This window comes from Seriola dumerili, unplaced genomic scaffold (genome assembly GCF_002260705.1).
Source record: "Seriola dumerili isolate Sdu_G_001 unplaced genomic scaffold, Sdu_1.0 BDQW01000066.1, whole genome shotgun sequence".
Lineage (NCBI taxonomy): Eukaryota > Metazoa > Chordata > Actinopteri > Carangiformes > Carangidae > Seriola > Seriola dumerili.
In genome coordinates, this window is record NW_019174321.1 from 2,290,680 (window position 1) to 2,307,017 (window position 16,338).

Here is a 16,338-nt window from a genome sequence, read left to right on the forward strand (position 1 = left end):
CCCCACAGACCCCCAAAACCCCCCCAGACGCCCCCAAAACCACCACAGACCCCCCAAACCACCACAGACCCCCCAAACCACCATAGACCCCCTTCAAACCACCACAGACTCTCAAAACCACCAAGGACTCTCAAAACTATCACAGACTTCCAAAACCACCACAAACCACCACAGACATCCAAAATCACTATAGACCTACAAAACCACCACAGACCCCCAAAACCACCACAAACCACCACAGACACCCAAAACCACTACAGAAACTCAAAACCACCAAGGACTCTCAAAACTATCACAGACTTCCAAAACCACCACAAAACTATGACAGACTCTCAAGACCACCAAGATCTTTCAAAACCACCAGAGACCCAAAACCACCACAAACCACCACAAACCACCACAAACCACCACAGACCCCCAAAACCACCACAAAACTATGACAGACCCTCAAGACCACCAAGGTCTTTCAAAACCACCAGAGACCCAAAACAACCACAAACCACCACAGACGCCCCCCAAACCACCACAGACCCCCAAACCAATGCAAAAACCCAAAACCATCACAGACATCCACAACCACTACAGCCCCCCAAAACCATTACAAAGACCCTCAACCACCATAGACACCCAAAAACCATCAGAGATACCCAAAACCACCACAGATAACCAGAATCAATATAGACGTACAAAACACCCACAGACCCCCAAACCAATGCAAAAACCCAAAACCATCACAGACATCCACAACCACTACTGACCCAGAAAACCACCACACCACTACAGCCCCCCAAAACCATTACAAAAACCCTCAACCACCATAGACACCCAAAAACCATCAGAGACACCCAAAACCACCACAGATAACCAGAATCAATATAGACGTACAAAACAACCACAGACCCACAAAACCACCACAAAACAATGACAGACCTTCAAGACCACCAAGGTCTCTCAAAAATACCAGAGACACCCAGAAACCAAAACCACCTCAGATAACCAACCAGATTGTTTCTTGGAGAACTGAACTGACCTTCATTTTTGTGCCGTGTCGTCTTTCAGATGCCGAAAGATTTGGAGATGTTGTTGAGAACCACCTACTTTGGAGCCATCATGATGATAGTGAGTAGAGAACATGGAGACAGTCACACAACAGAAAGAGAGTAGACCTACAGTAGAGACAGTAAAATCATAGTAGTGTGCTCTTGGGAGAACATGGTGTAGTACCTGTTGTCCTTTATGTTCTCCATGTGAGTTCTGGATAGAGCCTTGTATCGTTATGTAGTATTATGTATTATTACTGTACGTTCGCCTTCTGGTGTTGTTTTCTTGTAGTTCTGTTTGTCCTTCATGTTTTGTGTGTTATAGGTAGAACCTGGTGTAGTTTTTTAAGTCATTGTAGAACTGTGTAGTACCTGTTGCCCTTCATGTTCTTCTTGTGCGTTTTTGGAAGAACCCAGTGTAAAACAGTAGAAGTGTGTAGCACCATTTACGCTTCAAGTTCACTGTGTGTTCTCGATAGAACCTGTGTAGTACTGTAGTACTGTGTTTTACAGTATTTCATGTTCTCCCTGTGTGTTCTCAAAAGAACCCGGCTCTGGTGGAAGCTCCAATCTCGCTTCAGCTTGCTGTCAACTCACCTCCAAAAACTACCATCAAGACATCTGGAGCGACAGTTGTCATGACAGCCATTGTCAAGGTGATGTTGCTGCCTCCAGGTCGGCCTCCGGTCCAGCTCAGCAGCATGACCATGGTACGCACAGACGCACACACACACAAACACACACACACACACACACGCACACACACACAATACATTTTCGTCTGATCAAATCCCGTGAATCACCACTGGTTCAGGTGTCAGACATCTCCTAATGACAAACTGAAACTTTCCAGTTCAATCACCAGTTTATGAGTTAAAACCAGTTTAATGATTGAAATTGAAAATCTGCTGTTTTAAATTTCTCCTCCTGCAGGAAACAAAGTTTAACGCCAAAGTTTCTATGAAAGGAAAACGTCTGGCTGTTCACGCTGACCTCCGCAGGTACACACACACACACACACACACACACACACACACACACACACACACACACACACACACACACACACACACACACACACAATGTGGAGGGTTGAGGGACTGTGGGGTACTACTGGTTTTGCGATTATGAGCTGTCCAATCCTTGTATAACTGGAGTGTCAGAACATGGAGGTCGGAAAAGACTGCTGCTGCTGACTGGGTGTTAAAGGCACAAGAGGCCGATAAAAGAATTCACCCTTTTCCAAACTCAGTGCTGATCTCCATCACAATAATTCATATCTCACTTAGTGTGTCGTTACCGTTGCTGTCTTGTCCTGATGGTCTAGTGGTCTGGACACACGCCCTGTGATAGTGATAGTAACGTTCGAATCCAGTCTGACGACCACAGTGTGTGTGTGTCTTCCTGTTTCTCTCGTCGTATAATGTCTACATGTCCAACGATGTGCTTCATCTTTCAGGTTTAAAATCTTCTCCAACCAATCAGCTCTGGAGTCTCTGGCAGTAAGTGTTGTCGTCTTTCACCTGATTATATGTAATGTGGTGTTTCTGACAACAGAGGTCAGAAAGAGACCAACCGTCAATCACAATACACCACAGGGAGAACCTGTCTTTCTGTCCGACCTGTCTCTCTCTCTCTCTAACATCATGTCTGTCTGTCTGTCAGTTGATTCCTCTGCAGGCTCCTCTAAAGACCATGTTGCAGATGTCTGTGGTTCCTTTAATCAACAGTAAGAATCTGATTCAGTGACTGTAAAACATGAAGCCACTGTCACACTCACTTCTGTAATCATGTTTTACTGACTACATTTGTGTGTGTGTGTGTGTGTGTGTGTGTGTGTGTTCAGACTGGACCAAGAGAGGAGTTCGGATCCCTCTGGCAGATGGGATGGACTTCATTGAGGAGGTGGTTGAATATCATAATGTAAGTCTGTTTAGATATTAAACACGAACCATGACGCTGTATTCTGACTGGTCATGATTCTGTGACCTGCTTCACCCTCCACTCGACCACGGGATGTTATATCAAGCACTTTATTAGGAACCCCTCACTAACACTGGGTGTTTTCTCCCTTTACTCTGCACATAATTTCATTACATCACTGCTCCCACATGATCAGCTGACTGGGTAATCACATGACCAGGCAGGAGTACAAGTGTTCCTAATAAAGTGCTTGGGAGTGTATATGTATGTATATCATCACTCACCCTGTGGTGTTGACAGCAGCTGTGTTGATCTCTGCAGGGATTTATCGTGATTGGAGCAAATCTTCACTTCACCAAAGGACTGAGAGAAATGATCGCAGGGAGCAACGAGACAGAACCAGAAACCAACACCATCTAAAACACTAGCACGCACCCACGCACACACACACACACACACACACACGCATATATAATATGTTTATAATAACTATTATAACTTTATTTGTATAGCACCTTTCAAACAAATGTATATTTACCACACTGTGTGGTTATATACACACAATGTAAATATAAACAACACTGTGTAAATATGTATTGACATATACAATACATACACTGAATTGTAAGCAAAGATGTGTTTGTATACAAGACAGACATATGTATATACATACCTACACATACATTATAGACAGTATATATAACACTGCTTATATATACACACTAGGCTAATGGCTGAAGTTTTTAGGCAAAAACAATAGTTTTTATTTCTTTGTGAACTTAATCCAAAGTGCAGTAAAGAGAAAAAAAAAATCTAACTTACAACACACTGGACGCCACAGGTGTTCTGCATCATGTTAATCAGCTACCTGCAGAGCAAACAGAGATACAGGTTATCAAACCAGCAGATCAAACCTCCAGAGGCCTGCACTAAGAAACAGGTTCAACATATCCAGGATATCTTTTTGTTATCAAGCTTAACTAAACTGAACAACTGCAATCATGAGCAGTGACATGATGGTGGCTATCAGCTCGGTAAGTCAACCTAGGTTTTCTTGAGCCATGGAAATGTAGGGTTAAACCTGAAGTTACCTCGCTAATCACAAATCCTGCTTCAGAGTACAGGCTTCAGGGGTCATCACAATATAACAGTACACACACACACATACATATATATATATATATACAGTGGGGTCCCACTGATATGTATACAGAAATATGCAGAAATGTATAATTTGTGTGTTCATGATGGTTGTGATGTAACCATGGCAACCACGGGAACTGCTAGACAGGGAAACATAGTGTAGCATAGTGTAAACTTGACTGAACCAGTGTCAACCAGAACTACACCAGAGTACACCAGTATAAACCTGTGACATAACCCAAACTGTATGTTCGTGTTCATTACCTGTTCATGTGCAATGTAACTATGGTGACATGACATCATGTGACACCTGTATTTGATCATTGTGATTTCTATGTTCAAACATTGTGTAACTCTTTTAATGAATAAAGTAAAACTAAACTGGAAATGTTCATTTTGTTTGTCAACAAACAGTTAATTGACTGTATTAAAACAGCTGATAGTTGGGCTGTCACAGTATCAAGATTTTCACTGCACAATATTGTGATCAAAAGAATTCACGAATATTATCTCGATGTCTATAGAAAATTTGGGGGAAAATATGTTATCAGTCAAAATTGTCTTTAACTTGGTTTGTTTAGTGTTTTGCGTCTTTGGCAAATGACGTACGTCATTTTTTAACGTACAAAAATAACAACTACACTTAACGTACAGTGAAAAGACAACAAGATGAACTGATCCACAAGGCCTAACATCTGCCCTCAACACGTCAGCTGAAACCTGCCAGTTTTGCCAACCTTGGAAACTCTTCATTAGCTTCCCACCACTGAACAGCTCCGAGAACAGGTAGCTGTGCTGATGCTAATGTTAATGCTAATGCTAGTTCAGAGTCTATACTGAAACCTGGATATACTGGCACAAGTAAACACCCGTAACCATGGTAACTGTACACGACAAAGACTGAGACACCTGTAGCCATGGTAGTTGTGCACGACTGAGTCACCTGAAACCATGGTAACCGTAGTTGACAAAGGCAGATGAAAATTGAAAATGCCTTTAGTGTTTATCGACTAAAACTGATCATTGTTCATTGAATGAATCAATAAACAGCATCAGATTTCACTTCACGTCATTTATTGATCAATTTGGCAGATTTTATTCTAATATGGTAAAAAAAAAAAAAAAATACAACAGCAAAATCATTTGCCTTCATTCAAACTCACTGCATCACAAAGTAAACAGTCATTCAACATTAAATTAGCAGCTTGTTAATAGTTAATTATCAAGTAATATCAGTTAATATATCAGTTAATGATCAATTGCTATTAGTAAACTAAGCTAACTGGAAGTAGTTAACTCAGGTAACTATCAGCTAATTATCAGTTGATAATCAGTTCACACTTGTAAACAGCTTTCACATGTTGATGTGATAAACAGATTTGTCACAGTTTTTTTGTTAAGCTTAACTTCTCAAACTGATAATTATTTAAATCTTTTTTAAATAATTATTTATATATTACTATAATCTGAGTGCTGAAACAAATCACCAATCGGACTGGAGCAACAGTGGTCGGAGTCTGTCACAGTTTGGAGCTGAAACAAACCAGGTTTTAACTCTCTGGTCACTTGGTGAAATGTTTGCCGATGTCATCGTAACCATGGAAACCACACTTCCTGCCAGCAACTTTGCAGCCGAAGGTCAGGGCGTCCTGCAAACTTCCGCCTACAGTCAGAACAGAAAATTATAGACAAACATTTTGTCACAAAACAAATCTGATCGGTGTTCAGTCGGCAGGTCGAACTACTGGGCAGTTATGATGTCTCACCATTGGACAGTGTGTAGATGACGGCGGCATTGAAAGTGTCTCCGGCTCCGAGAGTATCGACCAAAGATTCAGGAGGAAAAGCATCTGAATGAACGATGACACCATCAGGACCCAAAGCATCCGCTCCCTTTTCTGCCCAGGCACAGACCAGGACAGCCCTGAGAGAGAGAGAGTAAGACAGGTCAGAGAGAAAGGTCAGAGAGAGACAGACTGCTGACCTTTGACCTCCACTCACCCCTGTTTGACCCGGCTGTAGAGTCCTCTCAGAGCAGCTTCAGCTGACTGGAAGCCGAAGTGACGGGCGACGTCTTTACTGACAAACACCTGAAAACACGAGAACACCTGATAAATCTAAATTCTGTCATCACAGTGAACAAACTGTCACAGTCACTTTATTATTTTAAAGACGTTAAAGTTCTTTATCGTGTTAAAGACATGTACCATAAAGTTCTCTATCATATCAGACATGATGCTTAGAATTGAGGCCGAACAGTTCAATCTTGGTTTCATTTGACCAGAAATCTGGTTCCTCACAGTCTGAGAGTCACTTTGTCATTATGGGGTATTGAGTGTCGATTGATGAGGGAAAAAATGAATTTAAATGTGTGAAAAAGTGAAGTCTAAATACTTTCTGAACCACTGTACTTTAAAGTTAGCCTAAAAACTGTTCTCTTAGAGGCTCATACCACGTCACCGTGAGGAAACAGCTGATAAAGCGGCTCTCTGGTCTTCTCTATCTCCACAGACACGGTGATTTTCTGTTGCTGTGGTAACCTGCTGTTATACATGACAACCTGCTGGATCATCTTCACCTGCTCCTCAGCATTTCGGCCCTGCAGGGGTTAAAAAAAGAACAACAGTCAAACATATAAGGACTAATACACCAGAGAGTACTGCACTGTAAAGTAGTAATGATGTAGTTCAACTCTTGTGGAAACTAATGTTACTTTAAGACATCCTTTATTTGAAATAAAGCATCTTTGACAGGTAAAATTCAGATCAAGAACAAAGGGTTAGTCTGGTTTGTCAACTTTGTCAGATTCAGTCGAGACTGTTGGGTTCTCATGAGTGTGTTGTTTTAGTTAGTTTATTGACTTAGTTTGTCAGTCTAGTTCATTTTGGCAGGTTTTGTCGAGTGTGTAAGGTTCAGTCAAGTTAGTTTGTTGTGTTTATTCTGGTGTGTCAGACTTAGTTTTGTTTGTCTGGTTTTATTTAGTTTGTCTGGTTTTATTTAGTTTGTTGGGTTTAGTTTAGTCTGTCTGAGTTTGTTTAGTTTGTCAAGTTTTATTTAGTTTGGTTTTATTTAGTTTGTCGGGTTTAGCTTAGTTTGTCTGGTTTTTTTAGTTTTGTTTGTCTGGTTTTATTTAGTTTGTTGGGTTTAGTTTAGTCTGTCTGAGTTTGTTTAGTTTGTCAAGTTTTATTTAGTTTGGTTTTATTTAGTTTGTCGGGTTTAGCTTAGTTTGTCTGGGTTTTTTTAGTTTGTCAAGTTTTATTTAGTTTGTCTGGGTTTGTTTAGTTTGTCTGGGTTTATTTAGTTTGTCAAGTTTTATTTAGTTTGTCTGGGTTTAATTAGTTTGTCAAGTTTTATTTAGTTTGTCTGGGTTTGTTTAGTTTGTCTGGGTTTGTTTAGTTTGACAGGTTTGGGGTGGTTTGGTTTGCTGGTGTAGTTTCTTGCTCACCTCCCAGTGGATCCACTTGAACTGATGGAGGTCGACTTTAGAAAAATCCTCTGCTGTGACATCAGGAAGGTTCCTGTTGAACAGGAAGAGGTCAGAGTTCAACAACAATCAGTAAAAAAAAAAAATGAAATCAAACTTTTGTTCAGATTTTGAATTAAACCCCAATTAATTCTTGAGTCTGTCAGGACTTTATGGAGGTGAAAACATTTTACAATTTGGAACGGCAGTTTGTATCTCTGTTTAATCCATCAGACAGATGAACAATCGATCAGACTAATGAACAAGTGACAAGTTCAGACTGAAGACAAAATGTAAACATGAGTCGCCTCTTTAACAGTCATCATGAAACACAATAAAACTGATTTTTATTTCCATTCAAACATTCACAGATTTTTATTTTAAAAAGTTGACTTCCAAAATTATCAAAAGAAAAAATGTAAGTATCTGCAGGAGACATTCAGGGACATTTGTAAATAACATTCCATTGTTAGTGAGATTAAGACGAAAACTTCAGGTGGTAACTGAAGCTTAATAAACACCTGGGCAGGTGTTTATTAAATGTGATCTGATTATTTTGGAAGTAAACTCGTCACAGAATGCAGATTAAAAACAGTTTTATTACTGAACAGATTTCATTGTATTTCAAATGTGAAAGCGGTTGTTTTAAACATGGGGGAAATTAACTGAATCAGTGTTGATGAATTAACCTAAAACCACTGCAGAGACTTTCTTGGATAACCATGACATGGAGCTAACTGTTTCCCACTACATCCAAATCTGTACCGAACACACAGACAAACATACACAAAATCTTAACATGCCACTCCCAGAAACTATGCTGAACTGTACCTTTAAATGATCAATAATAATGATAATTTAAATCAAGGGATCTCAGTTACAACAGTCAAAGTGTTCAGGAGAGAATCAGTTAAAGTTCTCACATCTCACACTGAACAAAAGATAAATCTGAGCACAGTTTGAACTGAAACTGCTTCATCTAAATTAACACCTCCTAGAAATGTATTTTGTTATCTTTCATCTAGTTCCTCTCCTCTTCCTAACCTCCGCTCAGTCTGATTGGTGGATCCATTCAGGTTCAGGGACTCGATGCCTCGCTCTGCAGTGGCTCGTGTGACCAGCTGTGATTACACCAGATTCAGGATCAGGATCAGGTGTTTGTGCTTCCTCCAGGCGGGGTCAAACAGCATTCACTAAACTCCTCGGAGCATTCGTTTTATCTGTCTGCAGGCGACAGGCGCTTACACCAGATGGGTGGAGCTTCAAATTTGGAGGGTTTTAGTTGAAAGTTTGAAGGGGGCACTGTCTACCAGAGTAAATATCTTTTAGTTTCCATGGCAACCAAAAGAGGTTCACCTGAACCACTGATTTCTGTGCTTCACTCTTGGCTCGACGTGACTTTCTAGTGTTTGTGATAATACAGAACTTCACTTCAAGGTTTGCTATTTTAACTAATGCTGCTAAAAAATGTTTTAACTTAAAACTTATTAAAAACAGCAGCTGAACTTTTAAAAGGTTAGTTCAAAGGTTAGTTCAGGGGAGCATCTGTTAAATCAACATCTATTAAAACACCTCAGATTAAATGGAACAAAGAAATGTAAACATTTTTAATGAGGTTTTGAATGTAAATATGAGAACAACAGAGACGTACTGAATCCCATCTCCACAGTAACAAGGTCTGATTAACGATGAGGTATTTAGTGAACGTTGTGTGACACTGGCTGGTCGTCGGGTTGTCTTACATGTCGGAGAGAACAACAGTTCGAGATCCGCTGGAGGGACAAACCACACAACATGCACATGGAGTTTGACCTTCGAAGTGCCAGACCACCGCTGACACATCGACCGCACGCTGTGCAAAGTCGGCCATGATGAAACTGAACCAGAGAGACAAGAAACACATCAACTCTGTCAGACACATGAGGCTGTGCTCCGATTGGTGGAACTAGAGCGGGTGGAGCGGCGCCATGTTGACGACGGAGATCTTCCTGAAACAGAGGCAGTTACTCACACAAACCTGTTCACACCTGTTCATGTGGAGGATGGTTCGGCTTCCCGTGCTGGTGTTGCTGATGACCACAGAGGCTGGAAGGACACACTGAGCGTGCTCAGACACCAGAGACACGTCGATGTGGAACTTCTGAAAATCTTCCAAAATAAAACTACACACAGGAAACTGTTTACATCTCCTCTGTCCTGCAAAATAAAACTACACACAGGAAACTGTTTACATCTCCTCTGTCCTGCAAAATAAAACTACCTACTTAAGATGCAGAGGAGATGAGGACACAAGGAGATAAGGAAATGAGGAGACAAGGAGAGAGGAGATGAAAGCATTTCATCTCATCCCAACTTTAATGTTGATGTTTTGTCTCTTCAGGACTCGGGGCCTTTACTCTGATTAAGATGATCAAAAAGAATTTAGCTATTTCTACAGACATGATCAATATCGATCAATGTCACATGCTTTAAAAACTATATACACACACACACACACACACACACACACACACATATATATATATATACAGTGTTTATGTTATAAGTGTGTATGAACATCATTAAACTAAACAGTCTAACAACTAATGTACATGATAATCTCAGTGTCCATTTTTGATGATTAATCAATAGTATTGATTAACCCATTGATGAATGCATTAACTTGAATGGGAATGTGGTCTCTGCATTCCGGCCGACGGCAGGCGTTTATGGAAATCTCTGATTGATGAACATTTTGAGGAATGTATTAATCAACGTAATGATGAATATACTGATGAACGTATTGAGGAACATATTGATGAATGTGTAGATCAGTACTCACTTGGCCACAGGTCCAGCAGACAGTGAGCCCATGAAGGCGCAGGGAGCTCCAAGAAGTGACAGCACTGTGCAGGAGTTTGAAGCGTTTCCTCCTCGCTGCCAACGCTGTGACAAACACCTTCAAGAACAGAGACAGATGACATCACTGCATCATTACAATCTGACAGAAGCAGCTCAGTTGCCCAAAATTGAAGCAGAGAGCAGCAATGAGTGAGTTTCTGGCTTGACCAAGCCAAACAAAGTCACTTCAGATGATTTAATTATATTAAAAGAAGGAATGAGATCAAACACACACTTATTTCATCAGTGTTTGCAACATTTTAATAATTGCAGACTCAACTTTCCACCCCACCTCCCCCTTCATTGGATATGAACGATAATTGGGGTGAATGTTCAGGAGATGTCTGTTTTGCATGATGTCTGAATTGAGTTTAAACAGGTTTCCTCAATGGTGTAAGTTTGTGTTAGCACCAGCCTGTGCTAGCATAACTCAGTGTTAGCATCGGTCTGTGTTAGTAACAGTATGTGTTAGTGTTAACATAACTCTGTTAGCATCAGTCTGTGTTAGTATGAGTTTGTGGTACCATAAGTCTTTGTTAGCATCAGTCTGTGTTAGTAACAGTATGTGTTAGTGTTAACATAACTCTGTGCTAGCGTTAGCCTGTTAGCATAAGTGTGTGTTGGTATCATGGTTGGTATCCGTCTGTGTTAGTGTTTGCATAAGTTTGTGTTAGTATCAGGCTGTATTGGCGTTAGCAACAGTCTGTGTTATTGTTAGCATCAGTCTGTGTTGGCAGCCTGAGTGCTAACCATCCGTGGTGCTAACCTGCTGTCTGTGTCTTCTTCGGGGTATTTGTCGACCACGTTGATGATGTCCAGACAAACCAGGCCCACACACAGAATCTTCTTCTGTTGCTCCATGTTGATCCACTCATTCAACTGCAGTTTGGACTTTGATACACAAACGTCATTTCCTCTGTCGTCTCACAATAATAAGATGCACCACTTCCTGTCAGTAGCGACTATAAAATAAGAGCCTTCAGCACTTCTGGTGTTTGTCTGTCTTCTTTTTAATGATTCAAACTACATTACTGCCACATGCTATACTGGAGTTTGGAGTTATTGATCTTAAAAACGGAAAAGAAAATTATACATATGAATCCTCATTCTGTCAGGTAAACAATTTAAAATGATAATTTCCTGCTTCCACATGAGATAGGGGAACAAGACTGAGGTCTGAAGTGTTGATGACATTTACCCTCACTATTACTGTCCTTTGATTTTCATTTTTGTCATATATGTATGCCAGCTGTTTAAATGCATTATATTATCGTATTATCCTTATAATATCATAAAAACTTTTAGCAAAAGAAATGTGGAACAGAAACTCAGAGTGAATTTATTCCAGTGATTTAAAGTTTACATTTTGAGCATGTATCTGGTTTTCTTATACCGAGTGATTTACAATGAAAGCAAAAGGGGTTGCCAAAGAGGACCAATAAATCTTTTTAATGTTACTTTTATTAAGCAACACAAAAAAAGCAACCTTTAAAACAAGAAATGGAACAACAAATGCGGCAACAGAAGCAAGACAAAAGAATGACACTATCAAAAGAAAATATTAAAATATCAAAATACAGAGAAAATCTAAATAAAAAGAGATTTTGTCATATCAGATCCTGAACCACCAAAATAAAGTGTCTCTTACTCTGTCTCATACAGGATCATCTATATGTTGGAAATATTTTCGTATTTCATCAAAAGACATTATAATTTCATATTTTCTTATTCGTAGCAACTTACAATTAAAATAAAAGCTGAGACAACTTCAGTTTCTAAATCACCAACATTGCAAAAAAAACTCGATAGAATGACAGAGCAGAATTAAAATGATTCTTTTACAGACAGGATCATTGTCAGAGTTGTCTCATATTCATCTCACGTTTTTCCTGCTCTCAGTCTGTTTCACTGTTCCTACTAGAGTAATCATTGTGATACAGATACACTGAAATTACATTAGATAATTTAGATTCAATTAGATTAATGGTAATGCCATCTATGAGTGTCGTATGGGTAGTAATCATCTTCACCTTCATAGTCATAGTCATCATCATCATCTTCTTCTTCGTCACTGCTGGCGTAATCATCATCATCATCATCATAATAGTCTGAAACATCACCCAAGACGTGGCCACCACCATCATTATGAGCCGCAGCAGCAGCAGAAGCATTATCATCGTCGTCGCTGTCATCATCCTCATCCTCCTCTGGTAAAATCGTAATTGGGAATTTGTTTCTATTGCTAATGTATGGAAACAGCTTTTCAGTGAAGGTGTATGTGAAGGTGTGAATGTGTGCATCAGTATTAAGATCAAAGAAAGACAGTTTTCTTCTGTCACAGTCCAGATTAACTCTGATCTGCTGAATCTTCTCCTTCACAGATAGAACGAATGGTCGGCCTGATGGGGGGAAGGCTTTATATTTACCCTTAAACAATCCTATTCTCAATATTCCAGACCGTATGTTTCCTTTCCTCTTCACAGACTCTGTAGCCACTCCCAAAAACCAGAATTTATTGTCTCCAACTTCAACATCCCAGCTGTGAATCCCTGAGTTAAAACCCTCAGAGCCCAGGACAATGTGAAAGTTATCAAACCTCTCTGGATTGTCAGGAAGTTTCTGTGTCTCTCCAAATCTCACATTGGTCAGATCCTTAGATAGGATGAGGTCTGGATGAGCAGTGTTTGGGTCCAGAACCACAGGACTGTAGGAGACCATGTCGTCTATCTTGCTCCAGATGTTGTAGGTCAGGTTGCCCAGATGTTTGGCTTGGTCTATCAGAGCTCCTGAGACCAGCTGTGGATCATCCAGCAGGGGGCGCTGCTGGACTCTTTCCACTGTAACCTTGTAGTTGTGCAGGAATGAGACGTCTTCAGCTCTCAGCTCGTCCTCTGTGGCTCTGACTGTGTGTGACAGAGCTGCTATCTCTCTGCTCAGAGATTCTATTTTTTCCCTCATCATCCGACTCTTCTGCTCCTCTTCCTCCCTCAGAGCAGTGATCCTGGCCTCCTCTTCCTCCTCTAGAAACTGATGAAGCTTCTTAAACTGCTCCTTAATCTGTGTCTCTGTGTGTTGGGCCTGGACCTTAATGTGTTCTGCTGTTTGATCATAGTTTCCTTTAACTTGTTCAAACAGCTTCAGTTTCTCTTGTAAAGGGCTCAGGGATTTCTGGAGCTCCTTTTTGCGTTCCTGTGCAGCTTCATCAATGGGACTGAATCTGTGATTACTGTGTGCTTTTGAATGCAGACACACGACACACACTGGCTGCTGATGGTCCAGACAAAACAGTTTGAGTTTCTCAGAGTGCAGACTGCAGAGAGACTCAGACCCTGCTGAAACTCTCTGATCTCTCTGCGATGAAAAGGCCTCACACAGGTTCTTTAAAGCCAAGTTACGAGGTGGATCACTCTTTGATGATCTCCTCTTACAAATGGGACACTCCTGTATTGGCCTTTCTCTCCACCAGCTCTGCAGACAGTCTTTACAGAAGCTGTGGCTGCACGACAGGACAACAGGATTTTTGAAAATATCCTGGCAGACTGGACAGGAGAGATCGTCCTCTGACTGGGCAGACATTGTCTCTCGGAGTGAAGCTGAAAACACAGCAGGCAGAACACCAAACCTGTGGTTGCCTACCTGGAGTTACTTCTAATTCGGTCTGTGTTTGTCCTTTAACATGCGCTCGATCAGCAGCAGCTGGGCGTGTTGGTATTCAGTACTTCCTTGTTCTGTGTTGTAGCTGTTATGTTGTCCAAAGCCTTCGCTTGTCTCAATTCACGTGCTTCCATACTTACACTTCGTATTTTGAGTGCATACGTGCTTGCGCAGTGAGTATGGTAACATTTAAGTGCACTGGAAGTACCCGGATGGTTCACTAATAACGATCAAAAAGCTAAAACGATAGAAACTTCTCACCGTCAACGGACGCCATCTTGGCTACGTGGCGGAAAGGGCGGGGCCACCGACGTATTTTCAATCTTGTAAAAACAGCGACAGAGGAAGGAGAGCTTCTTTATTTGCATATGTTTGTTTTGTCTGTATTAACGTATTAGTCATCTATTTTCAATAAAGTTGTTAAAGACAAAAAAAAAAAAAAAAAAGTCGTCGCACAAACAAGAAAGTAAAACGTCAATCGTCATTTCCGGTGAGTGTACAGCGTCAGTGTTGGATTTGCGACAACATTATTCTGTCGGAATTCATGCATGGTGAATTTACTGTTTGTACACAGTGTGTTACATGTGATTGTCCTGACTGACGTAGACTGAATGTAATTTGTTACATGGCGCCGTTTTATTTTTTTCAGTTCATAATGCTGAATTTCCAGCCTTAAGTCATACCGTTCACCTAATTGTTCCTAAAAGTTCAAACAAATTAATTTGCTGATTTTTTTAAAGACATAATCTTAATGCAATCAAACTCACAACTAAAGATTGGAACCTGCTTTAAAATACCTCAGATCTTTTATCGCAGGGATCAACACTGTGTAACAATTATTTATCGTCTCCATCTGCTGTTTGATGGATGTGTACATAAAGTTTGAAGATTGTAGCAACAGCTCAAGGTACAAAGAGCATCCATGGCTGGAATATTCCATAAGCAAGCCAGCTGATTAATTATTTATCTTCTTCTCTTTATAATACCGTAAAACACTTATTCCAATAGAAATGTGGAGGAGGAAATTAAAATAAGTTTATTCCAGTAATTTAAAATTTACATTTTGAGCATGTATCTGATTTTCTTGATTTACAATGAAAGCAACAGTAGTGACAGATTCAGTTACTAAATCACCAACTTTACATCATTTCTACCCCCAAAATGATCATTAATGGCTGTTTATAGACATTTAGACCAACTGGAGGGGGCGCCAAAGAGGAGGAAGAAATCCTTTCAAAAATACACAAGCAACCTACAGTATATAACAAGGATCAATAAAGAAAAAACAGGAGCAAGGCAAAAAAACAGGACTATCAAGAGTAAATATTAATGTATAAAATAAAGAGCAAATAAAAATATAAGATATTTTGTCATATCAGTTCCTGAATCACCAAAATAAAGTGTCTCTTACTCTGTCTCATACAGGATCATCTGTATGTTGGAAATGTTTTCATATTTCCTCAAGACATTAATCTGCTAACGTGCATCATCAGTAATTTACAATTTTACATTGGTCATTGTAACTGTCATCAGTGTCGTCGTCCTCATCATCATCATCATCATCATCATCATCATCATCATTGCCGTCATTGTCGCTGTCATCCTCCTCATCCTCCTCTGGTAAAATCTGAATGGGGAATTCATCTCTATTGTCAATGAATGGAAACAACTTCTTTGCACAAATGCGTTTGAAGGTGTAAATGTGCTCATCAGTATCGAGATCAGAGAAAGACAGTTTTCTTCTGTCACAGTCAAGCTCAACTCTGATCTTCTGAATCGTTTCTATAATTGACAGAAAAACTGGTCGGCCTGATGGGGAGAAGGCTTTATATTTACCATTAGACAATCCTATTATCCATCTTCCAGACCGTATGTTTCCTTTCCTCTTCACAGACTCTGTAGCCACTCCCAAAAACCAGAATTTATTGTCTCCAACGTCAACGTCCCAGCTGTGAGTCCCTGAGTCAAAACCCTCAGAGCCCAGGACAATGACATAATCATCAAACCTCTCTGGATTGTCAGGAAGCTGCTGTTTCTGTCCTCGTTTCACACTGGTCAGATCTTCAGACAGGATGAGGTCTGGATGAGCAGTGTTTGGATCCAGAACCACAGGACTGTAGGAGACCATGTCCTTCATCTTTTTCCAGATGTTGAAGGTCAGGTTGCCCAGATGTTCAGCCACATCTATCAGAGCTCCTGAGTCCAGCTGTGGATCATCCAGCAGGGGGCGCTGCT

General features: G+C 40.4%; 4 protein-coding genes across 7 annotated transcripts in view; 1 reads left to right on the forward strand and 3 right to left on the reverse strand.

Annotated features, from left to right (window-relative positions):
• Positions 1 to 4,489, forward strand: part of pltp (phospholipid transfer protein) — a 10,421-nt gene extending 5,932 nt beyond the window's left edge. For both annotated transcript variants that reach the window (XM_022742239.1, XM_022742240.1), the window contains exons 9-15: positions 1,060 to 1,119; positions 1,586 to 1,750; positions 1,974 to 2,041; positions 2,500 to 2,542; positions 2,706 to 2,769; positions 2,887 to 2,963; positions 3,285 to 4,489. In XM_022742239.1, the coding sequence (XP_022597960.1) occupies positions 1,060 to 1,119; positions 1,586 to 1,750; positions 1,974 to 2,041; positions 2,500 to 2,542; positions 2,706 to 2,769; positions 2,887 to 2,963; positions 3,285 to 3,383 (576 nt within the window). In that variant the 3' untranslated portion in view covers positions 3,384 to 4,489. The remainder of the gene's footprint in view (positions 1 to 1,059; positions 1,120 to 1,585; positions 1,751 to 1,973; positions 2,042 to 2,499; positions 2,543 to 2,705; positions 2,770 to 2,886; positions 2,964 to 3,284) is intronic.
• Positions 4,490 to 5,202: 713 nt separating this feature from the next.
• On the reverse strand, positions 5,203 to 11,359 carry khk (ketohexokinase). Of its 3 annotated transcripts, none has more exons than XM_022742126.1 (8): positions 11,216 to 11,359; positions 10,391 to 10,507; positions 9,312 to 9,446; positions 7,552 to 7,624; positions 6,559 to 6,705; positions 6,108 to 6,196; positions 5,873 to 6,030; positions 5,203 to 5,769 (listed from the first exon to the last, which is right to left on the reverse strand). In XM_022742126.1, the coding sequence occupies exons 1-8, from the start codon at positions 11,308 to 11,310 to the stop codon at positions 5,669 to 5,671; spliced, it is 915 nt and encodes a 304-aa protein (XP_022597847.1). In that variant the 5' UTR covers positions 11,311 to 11,359; the 3' UTR covers positions 5,203 to 5,668. The 3 variants fall into 3 exon arrangements, with proteins under 3 accessions (XP_022597847.1, XP_022597846.1, XP_022597848.1); XM_022742125.1 differs by lacking the exon at positions 9,312 to 9,446 and adding an exon at positions 9,597 to 9,731; XM_022742127.1 differs by lacking the exon at positions 9,312 to 9,446.
• Positions 11,360 to 11,770: 411 nt separating this feature from the next.
• On the reverse strand, positions 11,771 to 14,374 carry LOC111219510 (E3 ubiquitin-protein ligase TRIM39-like). The gene has a single exon (XM_022742207.1). The coding sequence runs from the start codon at positions 14,023 to 14,025 to the stop codon at positions 12,430 to 12,432; it is 1,596 nt and encodes a 531-aa protein (XP_022597928.1). The 5' UTR covers positions 14,026 to 14,374; the 3' UTR covers positions 11,771 to 12,429.
• Positions 14,375 to 15,592: 1,218 nt separating this feature from the next.
• Positions 15,593 to 16,338, reverse strand: part of LOC111219342 (zinc-binding protein A33-like) — a 17,768-nt gene continuing 17,022 nt past the window's right edge. The window contains exon 2 of the mRNA XM_022741976.1: positions 15,593 to 16,327. Coding sequence (XP_022597697.1) covers positions 15,593 to 16,240 — 648 coding nt within the window. The 5' untranslated portion in view covers positions 16,241 to 16,327. The remainder of the gene's footprint in view (positions 16,328 to 16,338) is intronic.